The sequence below is a fragment of the Pongo abelii genome, chromosome 2 (assembly GCF_028885655.2).
Source record: "Pongo abelii isolate AG06213 chromosome 2, NHGRI_mPonAbe1-v2.0_pri, whole genome shotgun sequence".
Classification (NCBI taxonomy): Eukaryota; Metazoa; Chordata; class Mammalia; order Primates; family Hominidae; genus Pongo; species Pongo abelii.
Genome location: NC_085928.1, coordinates 146,428,956 through 146,454,175, shown reverse-complemented (window position 1 = coordinate 146,454,175; position 25,220 = coordinate 146,428,956). Strand labels below are relative to the sequence as shown.

Genomic DNA, 25,220 nt, shown 5'->3' with positions numbered 1-25,220 from the left:
TTCTCACTTATATGTGGGAGCTAAACGATTTTATTATACAGAGGTAGGGAGTGAAAAGACAGATAACAGAAACTGGGAAGAGTGAGTGGGTGGAAGTGGGGAGGATGAAGAGAAGTAGGTTAAATGGTAAAAACATACAGTTAGATAGAAGTGGCCGGGTGTGGTGGCTCGCACCTGTAATCCCAGCACTTCGGGAGGTCAAGGTGGGCAGATCACTTGAGGTCAGGAGTTCAAGACCAGCCTGGCCAACGTGGTGAAATCCCATCTCTACTAAAAATACAAAAATTAGCCGGGCGTGGTGGCACATGCCCATAGTCCCAGCTACTTGGGAGACTGAGGCAGGAGAATCACCAGAACCTGGGAGGCAGAGGTTGCAGTGAGCCAAGATGGTGCCATTGCACTCCAGCCTGGGCAACAGAGTGACACTCCGTCTCAAAAAAACAAAACAAAACATATAGTTAGAAGGAATAAATTCAACGCCTGATAGCAGAGTAGGGTTATCTATAGTCAACAAAAATGTATTGTACTCAGGTGATGACTCTCCTAAGTACCCTGACTTTATCACTATACATTATATACATGTAACAATATTTCACATTTACCCCATGGGAAATAAAGAAAATAGAAAATAAGGCCAGGCACAGTGTCTCACGCCTGTAATCCCAGCACTTTGGGAGGCCGAGGCGGGCGGATCACGAGGTCAGGAGATCAAGACCATCCTGGCTAACACAGTGAAACCCCATCTCTACTAAAAATACAAAAAATTAGCCTGGTGTGGTGGCACATGCCTGTAGTCCCAGCTACTGGGGAGGCTGAGGCAGGAGAATTGCTTGAACCTGGGAGGCGGAGGTTGCAGTGAGCTGAAATTGCACCACTGCACTCCAGCCTGGATGACAGAGCGAGACTCCATCTAAAAAAAAGAAAGGAAGGAAGGAAGGAAGGAAACAAAGAAACTAGAATAACTAAAACCATTTTAATTATAAAGTGAGAGGAACCGATCTATCCAATCCAAGACTTACAGTAATTAAAACTATGTATTTTTTAATTGGCAAAGGAATAGAACCAAGATCAATGAAACAGAATAGAGATTCCAGAAATAAATCCACACAAATGTGCTCAACTGCTTTTTGACAATTCCAGACAAAAGTAATCCTAAAATCCAATAGGCTTCTAGGCCCGGCATGGCAGCTCACACCTGTAATCCCAGAACTTTGGGAGGCTGAGGCAGGTGAATCACTTGAGCTCAGGAGTTCGAGACCAGCCTGGGCAATATGGCAAAACCCTATCTCTATAAAAAAATACAAAAATTAGCCAGGGGTGGTGGTCTTAGCTAATACAGTCCCAGCTACTTCAGAGGCTAAGGTGGAAAGTCACCTGAATCCAGGAGGTTGAGACCGCAGTGAGCTGTGATTGTGGCATTGCACTCTAGCCTGGGGTGACAGAGTGTGACCCTGTCTAAAAAAAAAAAAAAAAAAAAACGCTTTAAACAAATAATACTGGAACAATCGGATATCTGCAGGCAAACAAACAAACAAACAAACAAAAACCTCAATCTAAACCTCACACCTTGTGCAAAAAAAATGTAAAATATAAAACTCTAAAACTTTTAGGGAAAAACAGGAGAAAATTTTCAGGGCTAGGCAAAAAGTTCTCAGATGTGACACCAAAAGCAAAATCCATAAAAGAAAAAAACATGATTTTAATTTTATCAAAATTAAAAACTTTTGCTATGCAAAAGCCCATGTTAAGAGGATGAGATGACAAGTTGCAAAGTGGAAAAAAAAATTGCAAACCACTATCTCACAAAGAACTAGTATCTAGAACACATAAAAAACTCTCAAAACTCAGCAGTAGAAAAATCAAACAATCCAATTTAAAAATAGGCAAAGGACATGAATAGACATTTCACCAAAGGGGATATATAGATGGCAAATAAGCACACTATGAGCTATTAGGGAAATCCAAATTAAAATCACAATGAGATAGCATTACACAGTTATCAGAATGGCTAAAAGTTTTTAAAGTTACAAAACCAAATGCTGGCAAGGATACAGAGCAAGTGGATCACTTATACATTGTTGGTAGGAATGTAAAATGATACTCTTTTTCAAAATAGTTTGGCAGTTTCTTGTAAAACTAAACATGTAGTTACTATATGATCTAGCAATTACACTCTTCGGCATTTATCTCAGAGAAATGAAAACTTTACATCACATAAGACCTGCACACAAATATTCATAGTCAAGCTGGAATCAGCTCAGATGTCCTTCAACAGATGAATGGTTAGACAAACTGTAGTACATTCATACCATAGAAGGGGGAAACAGATTCTCTAAAACCTCCATAAGGAATGTAGTCCTGCCCATATCTTGATGTTAGCTCAGTGAAATGATGAACAGATTAACTATATTTGGAAATAATTTCAGACTTTCAGAAGAGTTGCAAAATAATACAGAGAGCTCTCATATACTCTTCACTCAGCCCTACGTATATTAACCATAGCACAATTATAGAAAATTAAGATATTAATATTAATGCAATATTATTAACTAAGCTTCAGTATTTAATCAAATTTCATCAGTTTTTCCCCTAATGCTTTTTTTTTTTTGGGGCCAAAATCCAATTCAGGATTTTCATTTAGCTGTCATGTCTAGTTAGTCTCCCCCAAACTGTTTTCAGTTTGTCTTTGTCTTTTTTAATTATCTTGACTTTTTTTTTTTTTTGAGATGGAGTCTTGCTCTGTTGCCAGACTGGAGTGCAGTGGCGCAATCTCAGCTCACTGCAACCTCTGCCTCCCAGGTTCAAGCGATTCTCCTGCCTCAGCCTCCCAAGTAGCTGGGACTACAGGCGCATGCCACCACACTTGGCTAATTTTTGTATTTTTAGTAAAGATGGGGTTTCACCATATTGGCCAGGATGGTCTCGATCTCCTGACCTTGTGATCCACCTGCCTTGTCCTCCAAATGTGCTGGGATTACAGGCATGAGCCACCACGCCTGGCCGACCTTGACATTTTTTAGGAGTACTGGTCAGTTGTTTTGTAGAACGTATCTCAGTTTGGTTTCGTCTGATATTTTCACGTGATTTGATTGAGGTTACAAATTTTTTCCAGACACTCACAGGGAGTACATGATATCAATACATCTTATTACTGGTGATGTTAACTGCCCTGATCACTTGGTTAAGAAAGTGTCTCTACTGTAAAGCTACCATTTTCCCCTGTATAGTTAATAAATACCTTGGGGGAGATGCTTTGAGACTGTGCAAATATTCCATTTCTCCTCAAATTTTCACCTATTAACATCTACTGATGGATATTTCTTGTAACAATTATTGCTGTGATATCCTAGTAGTGATATTTTATTTAATTGTACTTTTTCGTTAGGAAGAGCTGTTCCTTCTCCACCATTTATTTATTCAATTATTTATTTTTACTGATATGGACTCGGATATTTTAATTTATTCTGTAAAGTCCAACACTATTGTTATTTTGTTATTCAAATTGTTCTAGCTTTTGGCCAGTGGGAACACTTTCAAGCTGCCTGTGCCCTTTTAACTTGTTCCCACCCGTTTTACTCATGTTATTTTTATTAATAGATTTTTAAATTTTTGGAATAATTTTAGATTTACAGAATAATTGTAGAGATAGTACACAGCATTCCTATATATCCTTCACCCAACTTCCCTGAATGCTAACATTTTATGTAACCATAATACATTTGTCAAAACTAAAAAGCCAATATTCGCACATTATCATTAACTAAACTCCAGACTTTATTTGAATTTCACTAGTTTTTCCACTAAGGTCTTTCTTCCATCCCAGGCTCCAATCCAGGATACTATGTTAACTGTTAACTTAGGCCCTCAACCTTTTTTAATCACTTCATTACTTACCACAAAATGCTCTTGTCTCATCTTGTTTTTTCCCTGCCCAGCCCTGGAATCAATCACTTCTCTAAGGAGCCCCACCCACATTGTTCTGAAAAAGTCCCAACATCCAGACAGCACCCTAGATTAACTCAGAATCTCTAGCTGTGAAGTCACGGAATTTAGCTTTTAAAAAGTTCCCCAGGTGATTCCAATGTGCATTTGAGGTTGGGAACCACAAATCTAGACTTTACTTCTGGTGGCTAAAGAATAGTTAAAATTTTGTTAAATTCCCAAATGCCAAAGACTTTAGTGTACTTCCCAGCAGGCTCTTAGGCTCCCTGAAGATAAGTTTTTAAAATCTCTCTAACCAGCACACATCCCAGAACCTGGTACATAAATGGTGTTAAAAGAATGAAAGTTGAACAAGTAAATTAAGCTTTGGCTTCCTTGGGGAAATTAGCCTAGGTCTAATTCTTTTCTTAATCCCTCATTCGTCTTTAAATTAGACCCTTTTTGCTGCTGAACACCTATTTCATAAAACCTTGAGTGAGTCAGTCCAAGGGAAGCAGCATGAAGGCTACCCACCATAAAGCCCTGGGGCAACCTTTCCAGGCAAAAATCTTTGCATCTCTTCTCTGAAGGACACTCAGTGGGCCTGATGTCCACTCCCTTTATTTGGATCCTCTTCTGCCACCTTTACCTCTATCAGCCTTTAAGGCTAATGCATTAGAAAAGGTAGCACCATCTTCTTTATTTCCTTTCCTTTGTCCCTCCTCCATTCTTCTACCTTGTTTTAATGTCTCAGCTTTTTCTGCAGAGATATATAAAGGGCACAGGCTCTGGAGCAGACCAAACCATCATCAAATCCCAATTCTTGCACTTACTAGATATAGGTACTTGGACAAATAACTGAACTTCTCTTAGTCTCTATCCCTAATGTGTGGAATGGGGATAACACCTAACTTGCAGGATTCATGTGAGAAGTCAAGATAACATTTTTGCTAACTGAAGGCACAATGTGTACTCAGAAATAGCAGTTGTGATTGTCATTGTTATTATTACTATTGGTAGCATAATCAGCTTTCTGAATCACACACTATTATTTGGGAGGGATAGGACAAGGCAAATGATTTCTACGAAAGACAGCCATGGCCGGTTGCGGTGGCTCATGCCTGTAATCCCAGCACTTTGGGAGGCCGAGGTGGGCAAATCACAAGGTCAAGAGATCGAGACTATCCTGGGCAACATGGTAAAACCTAGTCTTTACTAAAAATACAAAAATTAGCTGGGAGTGGTGGCGTGTGCCTGTAGTCCCAGCTACTCAGGAGGCTGAGGCAGGAGAATCACTTGAATCTGGGAGGTGGAGATTGCAGTGAGCAAAGATCGCACCACTGCATTCCAGCCTGGCGACAGAGCGAGACTCCGTCAAAAAAAAAAAAAAAAAAAAAAAAAAAGCCACAACTCTACCCATCTGTCCAGTGATCTAGTAACTAATAGAAGTTGATTTAGAATTTGCAGAATTCATCACAGGCACCTACACAATCCAGAGGAAATGGTCAAAACTGCATAAAGACAACCTCAGCTAAAGCAATTATCTACTGATACCACCATCTGTATAACCAACAGATAATAATAACTAACATTTGGGGGTGGGGAAAGGTTGAAGTCTTCAAAGCGCTTTTGTTTGTGTCATCTTATTTAACCCCTCATAACCTCAAAGTGGCTATTATGACCATTTCACAGGAAGGGAAACTGACATTACATGATTGAGTCCTGAGCTAGTGAGTGACAGAGCCAAAACTCACACACAGGTCTTTCTGGCTCTGACATCCTTGTGATTTCACCACTGAAGTTTTTTTGGTGTGTGTGTGTTTTCCATGTAAGTTTATAAGTGTCAGAAGTGCACACTCACCTCCAGATCTATTTAAAACAGGAGTTTTCAAGAAAAGACTTATAAGACTGGCGTCATTGAAGAAAATGTCAAGTCGAAAAATGCTGGGCTTTCCTCTTCTCATTCAGCCTCCTATCTTCTCGTTTCAGCTTAGTGGAGGGATGTTTTCTTGGCAACATTTCTGTTCCAACAACTAAATAACCAACAACTAACTAACCAAACAACCAGCATGCTTAGCCTGTGCTAGGGGATGTGGGGACAGCAGAAAAGATGCCCAGGCCCTGGCCTTCCAGGTCAGTGCTGGAAAGAGAAGTAACCACCTGAAGCTAAAGTACCTGGGGTCAAAGAAGAGAGGTCTTGGAAAGATGTAGAAGGAAAAACTGAAGATGGTGCTTCTGGTGGGAAATTATAACAATAAAGGCCAGGAGGAGGAAATGAAGGTATAATATGCTGACTGTTAAGCCAGCAGCTGCTTGTAGTCCATATTTGTTTTTAAGGAGTAGTGAGAAATAGAGTTAAATAAATATAGGGTGGGGCCTGAATATGCTGGGTGATGAGAGACAACAGAATTTGGACACCATGTGATGAACAACTGGGAGCTGTGAAGGTTTTTAAGCTAGGAAAGAACACCATAAATTTGATGTTTAAGCCAGTTCTACACCTTTGCAAATTGTCTTAGTACTGATTTGTTGCCTGATGTAAACTAACTAGAATAATTAAATTAGTTCTGTGTAAAACACACACACACACAGAGTGAGACAGACAGACAGAGAGAGACAGAGAGAGAGAGAGAGAGAGAGAAAGTACTCAAGGCTCCCATCAACACTGCAAAGTGCCTAATGTCTTGGAGTATCAAAATTAGAAGTTTCTCTTAAACATGATTTGACATGAACAAATATCAAAGGCGAAGGAGTTCCAATTTTAAGACAATAAAGCAGGTAGGTACAAGCAACCAGGAGTGGAGCAGAGAAAATTAGGTAATCTCACTGGCAGGAGAAATGTCCCAAACCAAATATTTTTTAGAATGCTATGGAGTACCTTTTCTTCAATGACCAGGAGAGAAATCCAATTTTTATAAGTCTTGTATCCAATGTTAAGCTCACAAATTGTCTTTTTATTCATGTGTATTTTGCTAGAATCTTTGTTTTAATTTGTTCTTATAGTTAACATCTCCAAGACACACACAGTAAGTCTGACAGAACTACGTTGCACTCTTTAAAACCAGACGATGAGATAAGTAACAAAGTGCACAGAGCTCTGCTTTTATTTATTTTGATGATTTCTCTTTCTAGATTGTTGTGTGGACATTAAGAAGAGAGATTTCCAAACAGAATGCAGGCCTTTTCTTTGGGATGTGGGAATAGAGGTTTAGGAGGTGATAAATCTTTTGTAAAACAGATATAAGATATTCCATACACATATTTCAACCCCAGGCCCTGGGAAAGTATTTTTTGCCTTCTTCACCTATATTCAAGGCCCAAACTATTGGATGTATTCTAATTCATACTTACCTGTGAGCAAACATGGAATCAATGCGTAGAAAAACCACATGAAAAGACTTGTCCAGATTTCTTCTAGAACCATTGTGAAAGTCTGCATTTGGTAGACTCAGTTTGACCTAGAACATTGTTTCTTTCCAAAATAAAGCATTCTGTCCATCTCAGCCATCTTTCTTCAGAATGCATATGTTGGAAGTGAGGTCTGAGTCGCAGCGAAGCCTGAATTGTTCTAGAGCCGGCCCAGGAAGCTCAGAAAGGGCGGGCTCGGAAGCACAACTCCTTTCTGCCCAAACCCAGATATTGCATCAGCAGGGAGTGGCCTAGGAGAGTTCCAGAGAAAACGTAACTTTGGGGAGCTTGAGAATCTGCCTATGAGCGATACCCGGACCACAGGCTCTGTCCTAGAGGACCCTGCACCTCCCTAAAAGCCAATGAGCAGGCAGGATTATCTCCCTCCCTCATTAAATAGCTGTCCTCTTCCAAGTTTCTCTCTGTGAGTTCATTCAAGCTGGGTACTGACTAGCTCTTTTTTTCTAATATGTACCCACTTCAGAAAAACTAGAGATATTTGAAAAAATTTAAAACACCTTTCTGAAAGTCAGGAGGGTAAAGAATAATATATAGCTTCATATATGCATGCATTTGCAAAAAGAAAAACTAAAAGAAGATATAAGAAATGAACAAGATTGGTTACCTTGGGGCAGAGAAAGTGGGAATTGGAAAGGTGGAAGAGAAAAACGGGAACAAGACCTTTTGACTGAATATCTTTGTATATCGTTTGATTACTGAGTCACATGAATGTATTACTGAAAAATTAAAACCAATTTCAATAGGTGGAAGAAAAACCTTATGATAGTATTTAGCCCTTTAAAATTTAGCCCTTGAAGGACTTTAACCACCCTAATGTGCAAATACAATAGTGGAATAAACATGGGTTCTAATGTATTTTGGTTCAAGTTTCAGAACTTATAATGTAACCTTGGGAAAGTTGGTCATTTATTTATTCATTCAAGAAACAGTCACTGAAGGCCTGCTATGTGCTAGTTCTTAGGAATTCAACAGTCCATTGCCTCAACAAGAATTTCCCAACTAGTGGAGAAGATGGACACGGGAATAATAATAAGTCAATTTTTAAAATGAAGGGACAGCAATATTCGTAAGGGAACATAGGATCACTAAAAAGAAACATCTAACCCAGTTTTTGGATCACAGAAAGCTTCCTGGAGGAGGTGACTCCAGGACTGGGTGTTAAACTCTGGAAAAAAAAAAAAATATCAGCCAGGAATGTTTTTAGGAAACAAGAAGTTTGGTGCAACACGAGAACAAGGTTGAAATGGCGAGAAATAGGGCTTAATGGCAGACAGAAACAGGATTCTAGAGAGTTTTGAATGCCTTATTGAGGAGCTTGGAATTTATCCTGAGAGGAATGAAGGTCAAAGGAAGGGTTCAAAGCTCAAATATGACCATGTCATTCCCTGCATTTGAGCTTTAAAAAGTTTGTGACTACGGTGGAGAAAACAGCACAGGGGGCCAGATTGAAGGCTGGAGGGCCATGAGGGAGCTACGGTAGTGATCCAGGTGACAGATATTGTTGGCTTCCACTAGGTTTCTCATGTCTGTAGAGAGAAATGACCAAATTCAAAAGATAAAGAAGGTAGAACTGATAGCTCCTGGATATTGAGTGCATTAAGAGGGCTGGGGAGGAGGAGCCAAACATGACTTTCAGGTTCTGAGTTTGGGTAACTGGGTGGATGGCAGCACCTCAAGTGAAATAATGAAGTGGGTGGAGTGTGGTCAGGACAGGCAGGATTGGGGGTGCTATAGAAAAAGGCTGCAAATGTTCAGCTTGAGAAATTTGAACTTAGATGCTTATATGAGCAGGGGAGTCTCTAGTATATAAGCTTTGTCTCAGGTTGATTGGTGTCAACTTTTTAGTTGTGTTTCTTTAGGCAAGTCATTTAAACTATCTGCTTTACGGTTCTCATCTGAAAATTGGAAACAATTATAATAGTATCTGACTCAGGGCTGTTGTGAGGACTAAGTGAGACTTAGAACAGGATCTGGCACAAAATAAGTATACAATAAACATTGCTGTATATCTTTTTACCACACCATAGTCAAGAAAACTTGGTGCATATTTTCCTAATCCCAGCACTGTGAGTCAGTGGCCACATCTGTGCTTTGACCTCTGGTCACTAGCTGCTTGTACAGTCTCTCACTGCTCCTCTTAAGAGTGCTTCATACATGGCCTCAACATCTGTCCCCAATGTTACCTTTGTTCTCCATCTTGGCTTCCTGATTCCTCTCTCCTAAGTTCACTTCTGCTCACAGTTCCAGCATGTCAAAAGTTAACAATATAAGCCAATGTGTACTGGATATCTGTTATCTGCCAAGAATGTCCTGAAGGGTTTCTACACACTATATACATGTCCATATATTATACAACTTACAAGGTAAGATATGATTTGATTCTCCACTTTTCAGGTGAGAACACAGGGCTCAGGGAAATTAGCTTACTGTAGATCACTGAGCTAGTCAGGGATGGAAACAGGAATTCCAACTGAGGTCTGCATAACTCCAAGCTTTTTTCACTCACTTTAACTGCCTCCCAGTTAGCATCAAAGGAATGCTTCAATGTGTCTGAGGGACACAGAGGAGTGATCCAAGAGATCAGCAAAGGCTTTAGGGAATAGGTAGACCTCAATATGAAGTTCCGGATGTACCAACTCGATATGGGTAGGAGGGGAAGAGAGACACACTGTTCATCATTCCTTTTGGGAGAATGATATGAGCAAAGATGGAAAGGTAGAGGGGAATACAGACTGAATTAAGAAGATGAAAATGAAAGTAAACAGAAAATGGAGGAAAGAATAAGAATCATTTAGCTATGCTGTCGGAGAAAGAGTTGTTTACGAAACTTTGAAGTGTTACAATGGCTAGTTAGCTCCACCTGCTCATTGGTCCCTGTCAAGACACTCCTGTCCAGTACTACAATGCTCTGGCAAGACAGTACTGCCTGCCAATCCTTCATAAGCCATTGCACAGAGTCTGCCCTGGGCTCAGCACACCTCAAGGGGCACTGAGAGATAATGCCATCTGCCTGTCATATTTTTTGAACAATAATCCGTTTCAAGTCTGGGTCATGACCCAACAAGTAACTCAGACCACCCACCTCTGCCTGGGCTGTATCATTGGGTGAGGACTTCTGGAGGGCTGTGCCTCACCTGCTAGCCCCTAACATTCCTGGATAATCCCTGACCCTGATTTTGCCTTTCTCTTCTGGCTTTGAGGTGCCCCTCTATAGAAAGAGAAATTGTAATGTCTTGTCTATGCAACACGCACAACAAAACTATTCTCTATCCTGTTTCCTGCACTTCTCAAGTTAATTTCTGGTGCCTTCCACAGAGTTGGAGGGTCATCCATGTCAGAAGATAAACCGCTGGAAGAATAGACCTATTTCCTATAGGTAAGTACAGTTCAGAAATAGGATTTTTTTTTCGATTACACTATTTGCCACTTAAATCTCTGATATTTAATTATGGAAGGAAAAGCAAGCAGAGAAAAGGTTTTTATGAAAAGGTAGAGGCAGTGGGGAGGGATGGGAAGTTTTGTGGCCAAGGAAGAGAACCCTAAGCTCTCTGTGCCCTGCAGGGCCAGGACTAAAATTAAGGGAAGCACCTAGGGCGCAAAATCTGAAGCACTCACTCTTAGGGTTGTGCAAGTCCAGGATAGGCCCTGTGTCCTTGAATGAACTATGTGGTCAACTATCACATTCCAGTAATCTTCCTTTCCCCTACTTAACACAAAATAGTTCCTTCCCTTTGCATTAAGATTCTTAGATATCTATGTTCTGTGTTTTAGCACTTCTGACATTTAGTTGGAACTGTGTCTCAATTTTTTCTTTCTAGAAATAACACAGGGAATTTAAATAGCGGAATTCCACTTGTCTTAGACTCTTCTAATTCATGCTTCCACCAAGTCTGTTCCAGGTGGAATTTTTTTTTTTTTTTTCTAGATGGAGTTTTGCTCTTGTTGCCCAGGCTGGAGTGCAATGGCGTGATCTTGGCTCACCACAACCTCCACCTCCCGGGTTCAAGCAATTCTCCTGCCTCAGCCTCCCCAGTAGCTGGGATTACAAGCATGTGCCACCACGCCTGGCTAATTTTGTATTTTTAGTAGAGACGGTGTTTCTCCACATTGGTCAGGGTGGTCTTGAACTCCCGACCTCATGTGATCCCCCTGCCTCGGCCTCCCAGAGTGCTGGGATTACAGGCCTGAGTCACTGTGCTCGGCCCCAGGTAGAATTTCTACACACTTTTAGAATCTAATTTTCAGGGCTCCTGCATTCCTTTTTCACTTCTGAAATACTTCAGTTTTTCAATTTCCTCCCAAATGTTTATTGTCTGGTCATCAGGAATTTAACCTCCAGGGTTTCCTTAGAGTGTGCTCAATTAGAACCCTTAAGTCGGCCAAACTGTCCTCTTTCTGTAGTTATCTTTTTCTATCTGACATCCCCCCAAAAAACTCCTCTTAAAATGGAGAATCAGGGTTTATTCAGAATAGCCTTCTGTAGTTAAATGTTCCACATTTCAATAAAATACCATTTTAGTGAAATCAAAAATCTGAAAACCAGAAACAATGTAATAGTGAAGTTCCACATAATTTTCAAATGATTTTGGTTGCTGTATTTTATTCAGTCACTGGTCGTTCGTAGTCATCAGTGATTCTATTAAGTGGAGCACACAGTATACTCAAAGGTCAATTTTATCAGAGGCCTCTTTTTATCATCCTATATAAATTAACACCCTCACCCTCAATCTGTTCTATTTTAATTCAGAGCTCTTCTCCATTACGTATCACATCACTAAAATATAAGTTTTATAAAAACTTTGTCCATTTTCTTCACTGTTACATTGCTAGAACAGTCTCAGCTCAGCAATAAAATATTTGAGGTGAGTTGGTTGGATAAATTGATTATGAGTATCTCCAAAAGCTATTTAAACATAAAATTATATAGAGATGTAACAATTAAAAAAAAATTTTCATCTTGACATCATCACATGCCTTGATGAATTTGTTCTCTATAACATCCCCCTTGCCTATTAAGTCTAGAAAACATCAAGTTTGACATTACTTCTCCTACAGAAGCCATCCTTACTCAATGATTACTGTTTCTTTCAAAAGTACTCAAAAAATATCAATAACCATTCCTGTGTTTAGCCTAAAATAGACAACACTTAAGAGTCTCATTCTGGAATTCACCTTTTTGTCTCAGTAATTTCATGAAGGCTATCTGAAAAGTTTCTCCACAGTCTAAAGGTATAAATTATCTGAGAACAGAAATTTATTTAAAGCAACTACCTTAGAAATCTACTTTAACCCACCAGGAAATATTCTCAAAGACACTAATTTACAACATTTCCCTCTGTGAACAAGGTGGCTGATAGCTCAAACTCCTCCTCTGTTCAAAACCCCACCAAGCCTAACCTAGGTTCTACTCATTAAACAAATCTCAGCAAACTAGGTATGCTTTCAGATACAAGGTGCACCTCATCAGTAAACTAGAAATAAACAATTTCAGTTCCTAAGTCATTTGGTTTAGGTCATGTTACAGCAAGAAATTAGGGTGTGGGGGCATGCATATCATGCTGGTCAAGTGTTTAAAAGATAGCAGAGAATTGAGTCACAAAAACTTGCTAAACACTAACAGAACCAGCCTATCAGAATTGAGTAGCAAGCCAATGCTTCTAATAATGTGTTTCTCCAAAAACAGTAATTTGGCATTCTTTAAAAAAAGGGTAGTGTTCAAAACATAAGATAGCATCTATGCTATATTAAAAGTCCTTTAAGAAAAAAGTGACCTTGATTGTGAAGCCATTTGGAAAGTTAAATGTTCTATATAAATGCAAGATTATAAAGGACCCATTATCTTCTAGCAAAGTATTAAAATGGAAAACTTAGGTAGTACTGTAATGCCACACTCCTAATTTCTTGATTTGGACAATGTAACTGAGTGTTTCTGAAAAAAATGATAATTTCCAGATTCCAAACCCAAAACCTTCCATGTTATAGGAAAAATAGGGAGAGTAAACTGCATCTGGAGATCTCAACTAGGGGGATAAGGGTTGGGAGTGTGAAAGTTAATTATACAAATTGGGTAATTATTGTCATACCCAACCAAATCAGATTCAATGCGCTAAGGGGAAAAAGTACATGAAGGACATAGCAGCTGCTCCAAGAACTCAGTTTTCCACAAGCCCAGCTACTGAAACAACCTACTGTAAACCCTAAGACCAGTTTTACCTAGTAGCTACTGAAATGACCTGCTGTGACTCTAAGACTGGTTTTACCTATCACTGTCACACACCAATCAGAGCTTGCCACCTCCCAAAAACTTATCTAGAGCCAATGAGTTTTCTTTCAAAACATATGTAACATTTCTCTTTATAATAAAACTCCCAATCTTCTCTGTTCTTTGGACATACCAAAAACTACTGTCTGTGTATGTGCCCTGAATTACAACTCTTGCTTCCCAAATAAAACGTTTCAGAGATTCGTCTCTATTTATTTTGACTTGAAAGAAGACTTTATTATACTGTTTGAATTTTTTCACTATGTGCACTGGTGAAGATAAGGGGGCCATCCATACTAGATTCCAGCTGATTGTTGACTTGTGGGAATTCAACTCACGTTATTAGCTTCTCATTTTTAAAGGGAAACAAGAAGTCTGAATTTTATGTGAAACTCCCTAATTTTTAAATGTTGGCAATTAATTTTTTAAAGCACTCTGTGGGTTGAACAACATTTCTGTATAAGGCCACTGTGTTTAGATGTACCCTGAAGAAGGTACCCCAGCAACAAGGTGGGAGTGAAATTCAAACTTCTAGAGAAGGGCTGGGCCTGCCTAGAGAATTCTCACAAAGGTGCTACGGAGACTGTGACAACCCTACTTCTATGCAACCTCTGCATTATATGGTAGGACATTACAGCTGGAGATAATTTAAGTGCCATATTCTGCAAAAATGACCTTATTCTAACAACCCAAGTTGCCCATCTGCTAGGCCTATTTATTCTTCTAGTAATGGCAATAGATTGCATGAAGCCTATTTTGTTTAGCAGTATTGTCACTAATAGTGCAAGGTGCATGTGTTAACTGTATAGTGATATATGTGTAATATACATGTGTGAATATATATTCAGCTGAATCCTAAGGTTTTATGACTAAATAAGGGACACAATGGCATTTGTTTTTGTCCCAAAGCTTATATCATGTTCTAAAAAACCTTCTAAGATTTTGGGGAAGTTATTTGTAGAAGTGAGTTAGGCAGGGTTCCAACTGATACATGTATTTAAATTTGAAACTAGGCATTCTCCTCATGTGGAAGAAAACTTCTGTAATATTGCCCTTCCTAGGACTCTCCTCCTAGTCTAAAACCAAGCATACACAGAGTAGTGTGTCATGATACAGACACCAGGCTGGGAATAAAGAAACTTTGTTTCTTATACAAGTATTGTTACTATCTAGCTATGTAGATGTTTTCCGGGGTTCTTTCAGTTCTTAAAGTTACTTCAAGTATTATAAAAACAGTCACTGGTGTAAGCGTTGGGTTAAGACTTTTTAAAAATTGGTAAAATATTTAAGTACAAAATAAGTAGCTTCCAGCGAGGTTTTTATACCATAATAAGAGCACACAATAGATATTACTGGCACACATGGGTTATCTGGGAGCTCTACAGCTACAATAAACCTAATTATGGAACAGAAATTTGCATTCTGTTTCCAGTGCTACTACACTCCTACTTTCTCAAAAGTCTGCTCTATTAATATCAGCTCAGTGCAGTTTACTATGAATAGTTTATGTCTGTGATGCAAAGCATTAATTGTTCTCTTTTTACAAACATACATTTTTTTCATAAGGAAGACTGGGGAAAAACCCAGAAACATACAGAGAATAAAAGGAAAGCATCATCAAATATATGTTAAAAATTAAGATGATGTTTACTACTAGTCATCCTACAACAATTTAAACAGTTTTCCTCAATTTATATTCATTTGATTTTACAGTAAAGCATACATAATTTTTATTTCCATTAAAAACTTAACTACTAATAATTACCCTCAACAAAGAAGTACTGAGTTAGAAAAATAATAGAATATGAACTAAAATGTTTTAAAAGCAGATGTAATAGAGATGAAAATTTGTCTTAATTATATTTGGTCACTTCTGTTGCTTAGTGGGAGAAGCCATGGCTGCCACCCAGTGGCAACATAAGTCTTTAAATGATTTTAAGATTTAAATAATATTTAAAACATTGATAAAAAAAATTCACAAGTTACACAACTTCAATTTTACCATCAGTAATTCTGGTGTATTAGATATCTGTTTATAACACAGCAAAGAATTAAAACATCCATATGCTTAGGCAGCATTAGGGAATTTGTTGAAAGTATCATATGACATCCTACTCAGTTATGTGGCTTTAGTATTTTTCAGTTAAAATACTGATGGCTACTTTACTTAAATTTAAATCTGCAGAATAATAGGGGGACAAATTATGACCATAAAATACAACTGGTTTTCTTCTATAGCCTACAGAAGCAGATTGGCCTCTTATCCATACATGCAAATTCCTACTTGGTTAAAAAACAAATTAAAAAATTAAAAATAATATAATTTTCCCTAACCATGAGCACATTCTATTTTTTCCTCAGGTATACATCAGTTTTAGTGTCCCAATCAACAAAACTTAAAGCTGAAAAGAGGAAATAAAAATAGGTAATACCATTCCTGACAATTACTGATATTTAGTGAGGAGAAAAAAACAAGTATCTCACTGCTTCCTGTTTTTGCAAAACTTGGCCATAACTTATTTCCCACTGGCACAAATATAACATGTCCTAATACAAGATGCTCTGGTAAAATAATACAAGTGGGATTAAAAACAATAAATAACACTAGAGCATCTATTTACAGTTTGAAAAGCTAAATATCTCAGAGACTGTTTTGTTTTCTTGAATAACCAGATGAGGGAGAAGCACTGGAAAAAAAAACTAAGTGATTTTTATTTCCAACAGTTGTAAATTAAAATTGTACAACATGTTTTCTAATCTATGTCTCATGTGTCTTGCTGTACGACTGAAGACAATGAATGCATTTTTTAAAATTATGGCAGACACAATATACTTGGTATTTACAATGGCCTGTGACAAATATAATACCTGGAAATAATTTCTAATTTTCCATTTATTATTGCTATTTAGTCACAGAAAAGATTAACACTCTCCAAGAAATTTATTTTAGCATATGTCATATATAGATATAATAATTTTATATAATGAAAAACCATAACAGAACAGGGTGCCTTTACAAGGAAACAAAGGAAAGGCAATAAAGGATTTCTTCCATATAAAGATTCTGATATGCATTATTTGATTTTTGTTTACAAAATACAAAACTGTAATATTAGAAGCAAAGGGAAAACAGCAAAGAAAAAAACAATAAAACAGAAGGCCAAGGATAAGGAACTGTTCTATGCAGATGCACTGCATATACAGTATATATGTATGGGCTGAGTTATAATAAAAATACTTATTGTCAATTCTCATAGATTTAGAAACAACAATTTCCAATCAAGCACGACTGGACCCAACATTTTCTCAGTCTTCAATTACATGACAAATTACAGCTACACAGCAGTCGCTTCTGGTCAGCAGTATCATGATAAATGCTTGACAAGATATAATTTTTCTCCTTGTTCACTTGTAAAAATGGGTGCCTTTTTGTAATGTTCTACAAGTTCTTCCATGGTGCTGAATTTACGCTGCCCAATGCAGTAGACAGTCTCTTTTAGTTGGACTTTAAAATGCTTGTTTTTCCCTTGTGCTTTTAGTGATACTGAGAAATCATTTGGCTAAAAGAGAAAAAAAAATACATATAGTAAACATTTTGAAAGCCCTCTATCAGTATTTTTATATTAAACTAAAAGTTAAAATCTAAGCACTTAACTAAGTCCTAGGCACCATGGTAAATTATTTACATAGATTATCTCCTTTACTCTTCAAAACAAACCCTTTTTACAGATGTGAAAACTGAGTCTCAAAGAAGCTATTAATAACTTGGCCAATATCATCCATCTAGTTAACAACAGAGCCAGGATTCAAACCTGCGTAATCAAAAGTCTCTTAACACCCACAGCAAGTCCTTTAGTGAAATATTTGAAGAACAAGAGCTATCTTCTCTCCAGTCAGAGAAACACATGAGAAAGTCTAAGATACCCACCCAACCCCTTTTCAAGGTGTAGCTAACAGTAGCTGTCTTAGAGATAACATGCTTAATTCCCAAAATTGAAGAACACACAAATGAGAATTAATCTAAACTTTAAGGAGAGGCCACAAACTCAAATGCCTACAAGAGCCAAAAGAATAATGTAAACAAGTGTCAGAGTGGAAAGGTAGATGGGCAGAGGAAATGACAGTGTATCATCAATCTAAACAAGTGGTGACTTCTCAGCTGTGATTGTTGCCTTGCAGGAACCGGGTCTCAATGTTGGTAGTTCTTCCAATTTTAAATGGTCTAAAGTCTGAATTTTTATAATACATATCCTAATATTTAAATATCAGCAATGAATTTAAATGTTTAAAAAACACTGTGAAGGCTAAACAAAATATGCCTACTTGAGACCTCTAACCTTAAAAAGTATACTGCTAAAAATAATGGTATATATTGTATTTTGTCTAATATCTATACCCAGTTACCCACAAGAAAATACATACAATTCTTTATTCAAGCTATCTTCTTTTTAATTAGTTTTTTGTTGTTGTTGTTGTTGTTGTTACAGTCTATATCAACCCCCAAAGCCTCTTTTTCTACAGTTACTCCCAAAGTTTCAAACAGTGAGCCAGATCAGGCAACTAACAGAAAATGGATGTCATCACTCTTCCCTACTGCCAACCAACTGCTTTTCTGAGGGATTAGGCACAGGCCCCATTTTCCTGAACTTCACATCAGGAAGTTCAATTAATCTCTCTCCCCACCACACCCCACTTCCACACATTTTCTTTCAAAATTTTGTGCAATTACACATTCCCTTTTGTACAAATATACTCACACAAAGCCAAGATTAATCATGATTTAATAAATGGAAAAGTAGTGATATCTTTCATCAAGGAAAAAGAAAGGCCATTTTTAAAGAAAATGAGTGTCATCAAATTCTAATATCCTAAAGCAGTATCTAAAAGAGACCATGAAACCATATTATTTTTCAAGTTTTATGGTTTTATAGTTTTATTGTTTACTAGTATTGCAATATAATTTACCTTTTATTGCAAATGCATTTCAAACACTGTTAAAACAGGTTTTTTGAGGTTATAATAAAAGTGTATTCCAATTCCCAAGTAACCAATTTATGAAGAAACTTAATATCAATTTTTTAAATTCAGGGATTTCCTATGTCATAAGGACTACAGTGACTATCTTCTTACACATTGCATCCAATAGCAATTTTTTAAATGTTTCCCAATTTAATCTATAGTATTATTCTACTCTCAATGAAGAAGCCAGTGTTCCATTTTCTCCATTTAGTTTAATGCAACAGAAAATATATCAGGAATGCAAAATCAACACAACTAGACAAGACCAAATAATTCAGTGTGTAGCAACACTGCCACAGCTCTCTTTTATTCAAAATAGATAGCTAGAAAGAATGCCGACTTTAGCTTTGTAACATTTATGCTTATGTTACGTCCCAGCTTGTTACCTGGTTTACCTTAGGGAAGCCACTTAACCTCTCTATTTCTCTCTTTTTTTTTTTAAATACCCAGAGCTCTATTTGTATTTACCTCCGAAAATCAACTTACCGAAGATTCACTATCACGAATGAGGAAATCCCCTTCATGTCCTCTTTCATTTAATGCCATTTCTGCTTGATGCCTGGTGACTTTGCCATAATACCAAGGATTGCCAGCAAACTTTCCAGTGAGTGAAGGCCTAATGTAATCACACTGTGGAGGTGATGGTTCCAAACCTGAGGTTAATGGATTATTCTGCATAACAGTAACATAGTTTTTTGGTACTAGACCAACCATACCATTGATCTTCCTGCATTTCCACCACTCTGGGTCATTTTCAGGTTTTTCAATAACATCCATTATATCTCCTTTCTCGAAATTAAGTTCTTCATCATTAGATGAGCTGAATGGGTAAAGAGCCTGTACCACATGCAACACTTGCCCAGTATTTAGGTTATTGACGACTGCTGCTAATTTCTCTGACAGAGAACCCACATGGTCGCCCAAAGGACTGTCACCTTCTTCAGTTACATAGTTTGAAGGGAACCATCCAACTTGTCCATTGTAGCTACCACGCCACCACCCATCACTGCATTTCTCCATGACGATCACCTTTGTCCCCTTTATCAATGATAATTCATCCTCTCTCTCAGCCATGTAGTTAAATTTCACATAAGCGGGCATGTTGAGGTCATAGAGACGTTCCCCTGGGTCAACAAAACTATCATCAGCAGGAGATGCAGAATCTGGCACACTAGGTTTTCTTTTCACTTTTCCAATGCCTGTTGAAATTAAAAAGGGCCATAAGAGGAGAATATAAAAAAATGATTACCAAAAGAACGAACTTATTCATTATTAAAAAGAGATCTTCAACTCTATATAGATCTTTAAAGCCTTAACATAACAAATTTCTATATAGTTAAAAATCATCTTTTTGGAAATAAGATGCAAATTTTCTTTTTCTTAACCAAATAAATATTTAATTTCAGTTATTATATGACAGTTCACCATCTTTTCTCTTGTCAAAGGCCCTGAAATAACTATATAACATAATTATAAAGTTGTCCTAAATTAATGGATTCCCTCTTAAATGTAAATATAGATTTCTTTCATAGCTACAATCTAAGTACACAAAGGCTCCACCATACCCATACTCTTCTTGTCTTAGTTTAAGCAAGCTAGAGTCTACAATAAGCTGTATAAAAATAAAATTATTTCTATCTTAAATCAGAATATGATATGCAATATAAAATTGCAGTTATGTCTGGCTAATCTTCCCATTTGCTTTCTTGGTTCCCAGACCCAGGTAGCTCTATTTACCTCATATGTTTATTTTAAAATATTATTTGTTTTTCTCCCCTTACCCCAGTCACATGTAACCTCCACAAGGGCAGGGAGTTTTGTTTGTTTACAGATAGAATCCCAAGGATCTTGTACAGTGCTTAGTACACAGTAAATGCTTAATACATATGTGTTGAAAGAAATGAGAAAATCACCAAATGGTACTATCAATACAAATGTACGCTACATCAACTTCAGTCAGGCATTTTCACTGCTGCCCATTTCTTAGCATGTGATTTTATGTTCTACTTTACCTAGAAAACTGAGGCTTCCCTAGGTAAAACTTCTCAAATTCCTTTTGTCTCAAAACTCTCATTATCCTCGCTCTCGTTCTTCACTCAAGTCTCCAAATCCTGATCCTTCTAGGATCTTAATACTATCCTTCCTGACTCTCTTGGGACTCAACATCCTTGTTTTCCCTCCTATTTAGTCCCTTCAATTGTCTAAAAACACACTCGTATCTTTTCTACTCCAAAATGAAGTTACTTTAACTCTGCTACAACTTTTAAACTGTAACATTTTAGTAATTTATTTATTTTTTCTCTAACTGGTCCAATTTTCCCATGGAATAAACTATACCACTCTTTTAAAAGTTGTCTTTCCCGGCTGAGCAAGGTGGCTCATGCCAGTAATCCCAGCATTTTGGGAGGCTGAGGCGGGCAGATCACAAGGTCAAGAGATCGAGACCATCCTGGCCAAACATGGTGAAACCCCGTCTCTACTAAAAATACAAAAATTAGCTGGGTGTGGTGGTGGGCACCTGTAGTCCCAGCTACTCAGGAGGCGGAGGCAGGAGAATCGTTTGAACCCGGAAGGCGGAGGTTGCAGTGAGCCAAGATCACGTCACTACACTCCAGCCTGGCGACAGAGCAAGACTCTGTCTCAAAAAAAAAAAAAGTTGTTTTTCCTTTTCCCTCAACTTTTTCACCACTCACACTCCCAACTCTTTATTATCTGATCCTTCGTCTCCAACATTCTAACAAAACTACTCAATTAAAACCATTCTTATGAATACCATTCTTATGTCATCTCTCCTTACCGTCAAATCAGTAACTTTTAAAGTCCTCAGCCTTCTCAAACTCTATATGCAGCAACCAGGATCACAGCCCACTCTCTCCATTATGTTTTCTCCTTCTTTGACTTCCCTGAATTTCTTATTTTCCCTCCCGACCTGTTTACATATTCTTGTTTACCTCTGTCTGGGCTCCTCTAACCTTGTTATTGTAACACTGCATTGTACTTGTTTACTTGTCTGTCTTCCTCAATGTGAGTGAACTTCCTGAGGGCAGAAAACGAGATCTTATTCCTTTCTATCTCCAATGCTTAGCAGTACATACATCAGTAGTAGGAACAAAGGAAAAACAAAATTATGTATTCAGCAGTCAGCAAACATGCTGAATGAATAAATGAAGAATTCCTTAGCTGAAGGTGTTTCACAAGATGCCATACTTGACCTTCCTCTCTATTCCAAGGAAATCATACACTTTCATTTTCTATAATTTCTGTGCAGAAGGTTCCCAGATCTCTTTGCAGCTCTAAGACCTTTCTGGAATTCGGGCATTACAATTCCAACTGTCATTAGACACCCACAGATTGTGCCATCAGTACCTCAAACCCAACACTCATGTACAAATAAAAATAATCCAGTCTATACGCCTAAATCAACTTCTTCCTTCCTAATTTTCTTACTTCTGGTTAATGACAGCCTTCTGAGAAATCCCTACATTTGGGGTGATACCACCAAAAATGGTAGAGTAAGGAACTCCAAGGCACTGTCCCTGCAAAAAGCAATGAATGCAATTAATGAGCTGGTAAATACTGTCAGACTCAACTTTTGCAGAACTCTGGAATCTACTAAAAAAAACTTATAAAATCTAAGGCAAGACTTGGTGAAGAAAGAAGTTGCTTCTTTGTGGTAAAGAGAGTGCTATCACATCCTAAGTTGCTTGCCCACCATCCCCCACACCCCAAGTCAGTGATGGCTGTGTGGATAGTAACCTGCACTCCTAATGCCAGAGGAAGCAATACAGATCTCATTCTTAAACAATTGTGATTGTGGGTTTCAACTTGTCTGGCAGCTCCCTGAAGGACCTGAGCAATGGCTTGCCTTGGCTTTGCCTGACTTGGATCATTCCCAGGCATAGGGAGTCTTCCCGGGTGGTTTTGGCAAAAATCATTTAATGGATGCAGCAGCCTGGGGCAAGGGACAACAACTGGGACAAGGAACAGACAGATGGAAAAGCCTGGACAGAAAGGGGATGGGAAAGAATATACATGGGGTAATAAGGGGTGGGTATACCAATCAAGAAGGACATGCACATGGCCAGGGCTGGATGCACACTCAGGAAAGGCCCAAGAAGACCCTAAGCTTTCGCCCTGGCTGATCTTCAGGCTTTGAGCAAACAGTAAGCAAAGGCTAAGGCAGAATTATAAATGGCGTCGCTAAGTGGTCAAAGACTGCTCCAACATAAAGCCATCTGTAAATATGGGGAGAGGTTTTTTTTTCGTTTTTTTTTTTTCTTTTGGCTCCAGGTGTTTAACGAAACTCTGTTAAAACCCTAGCTGATTACTAAGCAAATGGAGTAGACTTCAGCGGCCCCATATGACCAGGAATATAGAGCTTATAAAAATAGTTTAGTAAAGTCACTAAACAAGCAAACAACAACCACTCACAATAAGCAGCAGTAATAAGCCCTGGGGAGGGGATAGAATCTGATCTGATGCTGAAAGCAAAAGAGCCAACAAAGAATTCTATATTTAGCAAAACTGTCCTTCAAAAATGAAGGAGAACATAAGACATTCCCCGATAAACAAAAACTAAAGGAATTCATCACTACCAGACCTGTGCTAAGAAATGCTAAAGAAAGGCTGGGCACAGTGGCTCACACCTGTAATCCCAGCACTTTGGGAGACAGAGGTGGGTGGATCACGAGGTCAGGAGATCGAGACCAGCCTGGCCAACATGGTGAAACCCTGTCTCTACTAAAAATACAAAAAATTAGCCAGGCGTGGTGGCATGCGCCTGTAGTCCCAGCTACTTGGGAAGCTGAGGCAGGAGAATTGCTTGAACCCGGGAGGTGGAGGTTGTAGTGAGCCAAGACCGCACCACTGTACTCCAGCCTGGGAGACAGAGCAAGACTCTGTCTCAAAAAAGAAATGCTGAAGAGAATCCTCCAGGCTAAAATGAAAAAACACTGGACAGTAATTTGAAGTCATATGAAGAAATAAAGAGCAATGGTAAAGGTAGCCACATAAGTAAATATAAAAGTCAGTAGTATTGCAGTTTTTTTAATAAATTCTCCTTTTCTTTCCTACATAATTTAAAATACAAATGCATAAAACAAAAATTTCAATTCTAGGTTAATGGGCATATATTTTAATATGTAAAGATGTAATATACAAAGATGGAGCTGCAAAGGAGCAGAGTTATGCATAGTACTGAAACTAAGTTGGTATTAATTCAAACATGATTGTTAAAAACCTAAGATGTTAATCCCCAGGGTAACCACTAAGGAAAAACAAAAATACAGAAAGAGAAACGAGAAGGGTAATAAAACAATGTATCAGAAAAAATAGTCCAGTCACAGAGGCTCACACCTGTAATTCCAGCACTTTGGGAGGCCAAGGTGGGCGGATCACTCTAGGTCAGAAGTTCAAGATCAGCCTGGCCAACATGCTGAGACCTCGTCTCTACCAAAAAAATACCAAAAAATTAGCCAGGCATCGTGGCATGCACCTGTAGTCCCAGCTACTCGAGAGGCTGATGCGTAAGTGTCGCTTGAACCTGGGAGGCAGAGGTTGCAGTGAGTAGATATTCCACCACTGCACTCCAGCCTGGGTGACAGAGTGAGACCCTGACCCCCACCCTCCAAAAAAAAAAAAAGAAGAAAAATAAATCACAAAAGAAGACAGTAATAGAAGAATTGAAAGAAAAAAAAGTAAATGAAAACAGCAAAATAGCAGAAATCCTTCCTTATCAGATATTACTTTAAATGTAAATAGATTAAAAATAACATGATGCAACTGTTATCTGCAAGACACTCACTTTTAGATCCAAACAAAGATGCAAATAGGTTTGAAAATGAAAGGATGGAAGAAGATATCCCATGTAAAGGATAACTAAGGAGTGGGGTGGCTATATAAATATCACACATCATAGGCCGGGCGCGGTGTCTCACGCCTGTAATCCCAGCACTTTAGGAAGCCGAGGCGGGTGGATCACTTGAGCTCAGGAGTTCAAGACCAGCCTGGCCAACATGGTGAAACCCCATCTCTACCAAAAATACAAAAATTAGTCAGGCATGATGGCAGGTGCCTGTAATCCCAGCTACTCGGGAGGCTGAGACAGAAGAATCGCTTGAACCTGGGAGGCGGAGGTTGCAGTGAGCCGAGGTCATGCCACTGCACTCCAGCCTGGGCAACAGAGCAAGACTGTCTAAAAATAAATAAATATATATCACACAACACAGACTTAAAGACAAAGGACAGTATATATTGATAAAAGAATCAGTCCATCAAGAAGTGTAACAGTTACAAATATATGCATACCTAACAAGAGAGCCTCAAGGCATATAAAGCAAAAAATGACAGAATTGAGGGAGAAAAATAGTTCAATATACTTGGAGACATCAATACCCCACTTTCTGCAAGGGACAGAACTAAATGAAAAATCATTAAGGAAATAGAGGCCTTGAGCAGTACTATAAACCAACTAGACCTAATAGACATATAGAGAATATCCCATCAAACAAAAGCAGAATATAGTACACATTTTTCTCAAGTGTACATGGAATATTCTGCAAGATAGACCATATATTAGGACACAAAACAA

At 38.3% G+C, this 25,220-nt stretch overlaps 2 protein-coding genes across 16 annotated transcripts in view; both read right to left on the bottom strand.

Annotated features, from left to right (window-relative positions):
* The window catches only part of IL20RB (interleukin 20 receptor subunit beta), a 54,412-nt gene extending 39,503 nt beyond the window's left edge, over nt 1–14,909 (bottom strand). For 6 of the 10 annotated variants that reach the window (XM_054552673.2, XM_054552679.2, XM_054552674.2 and 3 more), the window contains exon 1: nt 3,895–5,224. Coding sequence is in view for 2 of the 10 variants with exons in the window: in XM_063722220.1 (XP_063578290.1) it covers nt 7,273–7,360 (88 nt within the window). In the remaining 8 variants the exon portion in view is untranslated. Of the gene's footprint in view, nt 1–1,374; nt 1,451–3,894; nt 5,225–7,272 lie in introns of those variants that run through there. The other 4 variants (XM_063722220.1, XM_024244698.3, XM_054552680.2 and 1 more) reach the window with 3 other exon arrangements.
* Nucleotides 14,910–15,603: 694 nt separating this feature from the next.
* NCK1 (NCK adaptor protein 1) overlaps nt 15,604–25,220 on the bottom strand; it is a 101,791-nt gene continuing 92,174 nt past the window's right edge. For 5 of the 6 annotated variants that reach the window (XM_009239343.4, XM_009239344.3, XM_009239345.3 and 2 more), the window contains exons 3-4: nt 19,118–19,830; nt 16,301–17,172 (exon numbers count right to left, since the gene is read on the bottom strand). In XM_009239343.4, coding sequence (XP_009237618.1) covers nt 16,978–17,172; nt 19,118–19,830 — 908 coding nt within the window. In that variant the 3' untranslated portion in view covers nt 16,301–16,977. 6 annotated transcript variants of the gene reach the window in all.